We start from the raw sequence: 8,230 nt of genomic DNA, 5'->3' as shown, positions 1-8,230 counted from the left end.
AAATAATATATATAATAATAAAAAAATGTATAAACCTGCTTTTACCTGAAAACAAGAACATAAGATTTTCTAGAACTTAAGATTTTCTAGAAATGCAACATTTCTCCCGCTTTTTTTCTAAGAGGTTTTTTATTAGTATGTAATGGAAATTTGCATTCCAAAACTTTGATTGAAAAATAGTAGACCCTCTGAAAGAGTGCAGTATAGTATCACATTCTCCAGCAAAGAAGTTTGCTTCTTTATGACTTTGAAAAGTGGCTCTGTCTGAGCTTTTTGTATAAAACTTATCTGAGTGAGGAAGTGATAATCAGTTTGGCTGCTTTTAGCATTATTACTAATTTTTAGAATCTGGTATGAGATCATGAGGGCTTTCTGTTGCTCAGTGGAAGCCAGTCACAATGGATCTGACCCATTCCTTGTAACTGTTCTTGCAACTCATAATTACTACTCTGTTGGTGATTATTGGTAATCTCTGCTTCATTTTGGATTTGCCAGAGGTTTAGTAAAATGCTGATGAAATGATTTCCATGTGGCGTCAATTCCATTTGAGACTCTGGCTCTCTGTGACGAAGCTATCTGGCAAGTCTACTTACAAATTGATCTCGTTGCATTGTGACAGCTATCTGATGCTTAATGCTTTTTGACCCTGCAAATTCATTGTCCCCAGTGTGGAGCAGTGTAGTTGGGTCCTTCGTGTACTCTGATTTAAAGTGACCGACATGCAGCCTGTAAACAGGCTATCAGTGCAGAATCGGAGGTGCCTCATATCCTGTTTGACAGCATCATTGCTTTGATTATGCTTACGGTACACAGGCAGGATTGAAAGGATTTGTTGGATGTGGCATCCTACTGGCCACATCAACTACCAGGTGTGGATGCAAGCCGTCAGCTTCTCATCAGAGTCACAGAAGCGAAGCCGACAGCGCAGCCAGCGCACACCAGCTTCAACCTACCATCTCGCTGCCAGCGCTGCCCGGTTATTTCAGTGCTGACCTTTTTTCCCTTCGCTGTCTTGTCAAAAGCTACAATCTACAATCTGACAGTAACTAAGGAAGAAAAGGACGCAGCCAGAGCCAGGGCGCAAAATTAAATGGAATTAGCCATTTCAACAGACCATCATCCAGAACACGTTAATACGCCGGAGCATCTGAAGGGGCAGGCTTCTTAACAGCAACAACCAAACCCAGTACCAGCTGTTTATATTTCCGTGCAGGTCTGATATTGAAACTATATTGTCAGCTTGTGTTGGTGGACAGGTTACTGTTCACAACTGACTGCAGAGTGGCAGTGACTGTGAAAAGAAGGGCAGGAAAGGTAAATTGTCTTGACAAGACTAAACTTCTAGATGCAGCTTTTACCTTTGATGTTTTGAGATGAAAGTCTCTTGCTTGCTGCATCTTTTTAAAGCCACTGAAATAACTATCAGTTGAACCTCTGTGGTTGCTGCTGCCTTTTAAGACAATTGGAGGGAGGAGAAGGTGTAGAACCTAAGTGCTGTTTTGTTTCAGTGAGCTACTTTTAGCATATCAAATTGAGACGGGGTGGGGGAAAGAAATTATCTCAGCTGGGTGTTCAAGTACTGCAGCATGGGCTGGCTACAAAAGTCTGGGGTGATGTCTGGTCCCAGGCAGATGGGCAGAGGCCCAGTTGCCCTCAGGACTGGCCATGACTCCTGGCTTTATTGCCAAAAAAAAGAGATGCTCATCAAGAATAACTCTCAGTATATCAACTGGGTTAGATGAGGAAAAGGCTCAAGGCATGAATCAGACTTAGAGTAACTCTAGATTCTTACTGGAGTAAGAAGCAGCTGAATCTGCCTTACATTCCATTTTTATTTATTTGAAGAAGTGCCTGCTACCCCCAGTGGGAACCAGAAGATATAATCCTTCCTTAAAGAGGCCAAATTCTGATGTTGGCTCTGGATGTACTCAGTGAGGTTTCATATTTGATCATCTTTCTTCAGCAAAGTGCCAAAGCGTGTGTTCCACTTTGCTATGTGCTCCAGTAGATGGGGTTTTTTTTCCCCCTCCCAAAATATCATCTCTGATTCCCATGTTCCTTGCAGCCTGTGTTAGTTCAGAGCACTGCTTTAAGGAAAGTTGCCATGAAGAAAACCAGAATGTGGGTTTTGAGTACTTGATGATGAGTATGGAGGAGAGCGTGGCTCAGTGTTGGGCTGTGTGCAGCCAGGAAGGAAGAGCAGCAAACGTTTGTGTTTGCTGCTGTTAGAGCTCTGAGCAGAAGTGTTTCCTTTAAAAGTTACTAAGAAATAGTTTTAAGAGCTTGCTGTGGAGAAGCTGAGAAAACAAACCTTCTCCCTCAAATTACTTTCCCTGTCTAACTACTGGGTATAGCAACTCTAGGTCAAGCTAGTGACACTAGCTTGGACACTACTTATCTCCATCCCTTCCCTTCTCCTGCATACTTCTCCCAGCAGATGCTCAGCCAGGCAGATCACCTTACTGATCTCTCTGGCAACAAACAGAGGGTTATTTTTCAGGTGTGTGAGCAAGGTCAGTGCACTGCGACATGATTGGTGGTGCCAACAGTGCATGTGCAGTTGGAATCTTAGTTCTGACAGCAGAATTATTTCCTAGACTAGCTTTACTCAAATGTGAAACTGCTTTATCGGTATAAAGACTAATGAAAAGTTTGGTGAAAAAACAGATGATGAGTCTTCTGCTTGACTGAGCAAATCACAGTTGCTTATCATGATAATGACAAAAGTCACAGGTACCCACCCTATCAGGATCAAAGGAACAGAAGTTGTGAGAGCAGATGAAGAGCAGGTTTAGGAGCACATGCTCTGGCCATCAGAGAGTGTGTCTGATTATGTGGCATGTCTCTTCTTGTGCTGCTGGTGGCTTCTGCTGCTGGGGCAGGGGTATGGAGGATACATAAGCACAAAGAAGATGGCAGCGCCTGGGTCCTTAGTTATTCCATGCACCCCAGATGCTAGTGGGGCTGTGCAAAGGCTCAGCTCTTTTATGGGCAGAAGGATTGTGTTTTTCCAGGGCTTGTACCAGATGCAAAGCTTTGTCTCTGATTCACAGGGGCTTAGAAGGGGAATCTTGTTTGTCGGCATGTGCCAGAACAGAACTGCTGTTGCAAGCTGAGTGCCATCTGCTGTGGGGACAGGAGGAAGGACTGGTGCTTATGGTTAGCAAAGGTGTCTGTCCCAAAGGCCATGGAGAAACCATGAGATGACATCAGCCAAGTCAGACTTACAGTATTACTGCGGCACCTTTAATTAAGGCACTGGGGGTCTGTGCTATGCTTGTGGGAACAAACTTCAGACAAAGAGAAGGCTCTGTGCAGCACTAATGTCACTATAGCATTCTTGGCCTTTGCTACTGAATAGAGTAACAATACGAATGTTTTGTTTCAGGCATAGGACAGAGAACAGCCATTGTCATGTTGTACTTCACATCACTCTGGATCTGTATTTGAAATGCTGTATTTGAGTTTTTTCATAACTCTCTGGTATTTTTACCTGCAGAATCCTTTCAAGTTGTGGTAAGAGGCAATGGCTTTTATCATGCAAGAAATATTGACCAGGTACTCTGCAGCTTCAAGCTCAACGACAGCCTTACTATCAGTAAGTTTGCAGGATGGCGGATCCCAGTGCCCCCTGTGACTGTCACCTCATGGGACACAGGCCAACTCTCATCTGTTGAGGAGAGTCCTTGCAGTGGATGTGGGAGTAGTTGGGTAGGAATCTGTACCTGTCAGAAGCTTGAAATTAATCCTTATTCAATCCTGTGATGTATGGGCATTGTGTCGTGAGTGCTTATGTGGGGCATGCTGCTGCACAATGAACTTCAGCATCATTGTAATGATACAAGTGGGTGACATACAGCCAGTGAGGACTCGGTGTAAGGTTTTAAAAGGGAGAAATAAAATTGCTCCCTATTACTTTGTTCATCACCAGTAAAAAGAAATAATGCTATCTTGATCTGACAGTGGTGTTTTCAGAGTCTTTATTCAGCAGTTCAGGAGACACTCACCACAAAGCAGGGCCCTCCCAGGCCTGCTCTGTTCCTCTCTGATACTAGTTGCTGGTCTCATTGCAGTGAGCATGTAACACAGAAACTCCCTGTCATCGCTGTACTAAACAGCCTTTTGTTTGCTATCTATGCATACAGGCAAAGGACTGAATGGCCAAAAAAGATTGAGTGTCCTGTTTCTCAGCAGTCTTCTCTGATTCCTGAGAAGCCGTGTATGTCTGGCAGGGTGAAGCATAGTGTGGGGAGGGGAGCTTTGCTCCTTTTCTGTATGTGCTACCCTTGTTGGCTGAGCATAGTAGAGGCTTTCTTATCCTGTCATGGTCAGACTGGTGCCTTCCCTGGCATTCACTTAGAAGAGGGAGCACATGAATCGCTCCTTCATTTCCCATCCTGGTTGCCTATGTGGAGGCTGCATTAAATAAACATTGGTGGTCTCACTGTCATTCCACTTAGAGATGCCCTTTTCCAGGGATTTGTTTCTTGTGGTTTACCAGGTAGACACTTTTGCTTTTTCTTCCTTGTCCCTAATCCATTAGCACCTTGACTGGACTTCATACAGTGAATGCTGACCTGACCCTAGAAATACACAGGAGGAAAACTGCCCTCATTCCCCATCTCCTCTGTGCTGTGTTTTCCTTGCATTAGGTCTGCAGCAGATGTTTTGATGAGATACTGATCTATGCTGGTTGGCTTTTTGCCCTCGGGTTGGCCCTAAAACATATCACTATGATTTCCATTGCCTCATCTCTGCCAAAGCAAGGAAATTAGTTTTGTGTTTGGGTGGGCTTGGAGTGAAGCATGAAGAAACAATTCTCTGTTGTTGCTTATTATTACTTTCCTAGGTAGAAAGAGTAATCAAGCCTCTAAATCATAAATAAATTAGCAGCTTTTACCAGCCCCTTATTCACTTGGGTTGGAGTCTTGTCAACTAGTCTTTCTGTAGACTAGCACTGTAACTGCTTTGCTGGCCATTCAGAGCTAAGCTGAAGTCACAGCAGTGATCTCTCTGCTCCTGTGCCATAGCTTACACATTTTCAGTGGAGTGGCATTGCAGGATTACTGCTGGGCCTCCTCTCTGTGTTCATGGGACATAGCTTTCTGGATGTGACTTGTGAAAGCAACTGGATTAGCATTGCTGGAGTGCAAGGAGGTGGGAAAACATCCGTGGCCTTGCTCTTGACTCTGCTTGCACCAAACCCTTATAAACATGGGCTATTTGCGGATGATGCTGCCTCAGAAGGGAGGCTGGGGACTGGAGAAGCAGCAGCTAGTGTAGGATAGGTCCTCATGGTAACATCAGTCATGGCGCCTCTCTGCCTGTCTCCCGTATATGCCCAATCATGTGGTTTGGGGTTTTTTTCAGTGCCTGTCCACTTCAGCTTTACCCCACCTCTGTCCTTCCTTTTCCCTGAGCTCAAACAGTGCAGCCTTGACTTCTCCTGTATGTGTGTTTCGAAGTGGGTGGGCAAAAATTGAACCCTGTGCTTTTGACCCCTTGAGTAACTTGTGGGGTCAGAGTATTCAGTATGAATAGAGTTTGCATTGCACTTTTCAGAAAGACAAGATGAAGATTGCCCAAAGCTGGCTTCCAACTGGTTGATCACTGCTGTCTGGAATAGATATATACTTACATACTTTAGATGTGGTATCTCCAGCCTAATGACATTGTATTGGCATCAATAAGAATGGTCATCCTAGCAGCTGGCTTTGTAATCAGTACCACTGGGGAATGTTTGTACTTGCCCATACACTGAATTTGTCTATGGCTCTCATTTGGTGTCAACACTTCTCCAAGGGGTGGCCTGCTTGGTAAAATTTCTTTTTTTCATCACTAACAGTTATATTAATTTCTTTTCAGATGAAAAGCCAACCCTTGTTCATGATACTTACTTACTTTGTCCTGCCCCAGTGATAGAAGATGCTGGACAGTAAGTATTGCTTGCTAGCACGTGTCAAGAGAGAGTGGATTTCTGGGTGAGGATGTCATTACTGAGGCAGGGGCTCAGAATTTTGCCCAAAGCACCAAGCTAATAAATTTTGGTGTGTGTGGCAGGATTACAGCCACCCCCTTTATGCAAAATCCTTTCCTAGTATGAGCAAGCATAGCTGTATTCAATGCTGTGGGTCTTTAGAACAGTTTAACCAAAGGTCTTGTTGGGCCACGGACCCATATTATAGGACAGTGGTTTGTCCTCTGTTCCTATATCCTGTTTTTTCAAACGAAGAGGTAGATGAATTTGATTGAAAAGAGGTGCTCAATATGAATTCTTTTGCTGCTGTTGTAGATGTTGATTCCTGCGTTTTGCCCTGCCCTGTCTAGTGTTGGTATTTTTCAGCTGTTTTAATTGTGCAGACTCCTGGGAGACATGGCACAAGGCTCTACCTTCCCTCTCAGTGATCTTGTGTGTGTTTAAATACCATACTGGGAGTGAGGGAGAATGCCTTCTTCCCCTTTCCTATTTGTGGGTGAGGGAAAGTTGTTTGTTGAGGGGGTTTTTGTTGGCTCTTTTGTGTTGTGGTTTGGGGTTTTTTTTAGTTTGTTTGGGGCTTTTTGTTTTTATTTTGGGATTTGTTTTATTTCTTCTCAGACCATTTCTCTGATACGAGAGAATGAGAGAATAGCACTGTCATTTCAGTGCTATTACCTTTGACCTCAGTGTGGGTATTCTGGATTTGTTTGGCTATAAAATAAGACACATTCTGGTTCTTTAAGCTGCAGAAGGAGCTTGAAAACAATAAAAAAAAAAGTCTTAAAGTTTCTTGTGCTCTCTAGGGTGCTATTGCAAATGTCTGAGACTTTAAGTTATGACTTGTTGTCCTAGTGCCCTTTGCCCCAGGTAGGGTGGAGGGTTTTTAGTAAAGAGCATATGCCCCAACTCAAATACAGCAACATAAAAAGGGTAGTTCCTGGGCAAGCAGAAGCACAAGTGCAGGTGAGCACCTGAAGCCATGAAAATGCTTTGACTCAGCAGGACATGCTATCCATGCGTGCTCATGAGCCGATGGCGAAACCACAGCCAGAATAAAGGTAACAATGGGTATAAAAATGACACTAAAAATAAATGTATCTGTTTTGTGCTTTAGGGTCGTTTTCCTACAAGTCAGCATGAACAACGGGCTAACGTTCATCTCCAGCTCTGTCAGCATCACCAGCACACAGTGTGTAAGTAATTGCAATGGGGCTTGACAGAGAAACCATGAGAACTTGCAATGAGGCAGTGGCTCTTCAGGCAAAGCCTCCTTGAGTGAGCATGAGCTCTCCACAGCTACTGCATCACAGTTACTGACTGGATCCCAGCAGTTCTTTGACAAATAACCAGGTCTAGTTAAGTTTAAATTGTTATTGATGATGGACAGATCATGATAGGTTTACTGAATAAAATAGTACAACAAAAGGCACCTTCCCCATTCCTAGCCCAGGAAGGAGAGATCCTCAGAACTAGGAACTGAGTAGAAGGAAATCTGAGAAAATGAGGGAAGGAACAGGGTGTTGCTTCCAGATGCTGAGCTTTGGGATCCATTATGGGGTCTGGGGTGGAAGGTGCAACTGTCAAGACTTGGATCTGGAAGGGACCTAGCATGGGAGGTCCTCTAAATTTACATGGTTATTTTTTGTTTGGAGCTTACAGCATTTGTTCTTTAGACCACCACAATTTGCCTTTACTAGTTCAGGATTTACTAAGATGTTTTTAGTGTTTTAGTGACAGAGGCTGGTTGCTGTTCTCTTGGTGGCATAGGAGTGACCAGAAAGAGAGAGCAGCTTAAGATCCTGGATGATCTTCTTCATAAATGGCTGCTGCTTAGCCCAGCTGAGGGAGAATGTGCTGCTGCAGGACAGCAGTGGCTGTGATACGAGCATCTCCTGGTCAGAGAGACCAGGCAGAGTGTTAGGGACCAACAGCTAGAAGTGATCCTTTATAAAAATATTATTCTAGAATCAAACAGTCAAAATTAAGAGATCAGCTACTAGATAAGCAGTCTTCTTCCTTGTCCTGGAGTAAAAATAGGCAACACCTGTAGCTGATGCAAGCAAGAACAGTAGTGAAAGATGTGGCCTTGTGCTTTTGGACTAAACAAAGTTGGCTGATGTACCTGATTGATAGAAAACAATTTGTATCAAAGTGGAGCTTTATTGTTTCTGGTGTCAAAAGGTCTTTCATAGCCTATGCCAAGTGCTGTCATATTGGTTTGTAATCACTGTTGGCCTTTTTGACAGCTGCAGA

General features: G+C 43.7%; 1 protein-coding gene across 1 annotated transcript in view; it reads left to right on the top strand.

Moving 5' to 3' along the window:
* Positions 1-3,499: 3,499 nt before the first annotated feature.
* Positions 3,500-8,230, top strand: part of LOC104410005 (anthrax toxin receptor 1-like) — a gene marked incomplete at its 5' end in the record, with an annotated part of 30,360 nt that continues 25,629 nt past the window's right edge. Inside the window, 3 exons of the mRNA XM_010020054.1 lie at positions 3,500-3,598; positions 5,866-5,935; positions 7,092-7,170. Coding sequence (XP_010018356.1) covers positions 3,500-3,598; positions 5,866-5,935; positions 7,092-7,170 — 248 coding nt within the window. The remainder of the gene's footprint in view (positions 3,599-5,865; positions 5,936-7,091; positions 7,171-8,230) is intronic.

This window comes from Nestor notabilis, unplaced genomic scaffold (assembly GCF_000696875.1).
Source record: "Nestor notabilis isolate BGI_N333 unplaced genomic scaffold, ASM69687v1 scaffold18078, whole genome shotgun sequence".
Lineage (NCBI taxonomy): Eukaryota > Metazoa > Chordata > Aves > Psittaciformes > Psittacidae > Nestor > Nestor notabilis.
This window is presented reverse-complemented; position numbering and strand designations above follow the sequence as displayed.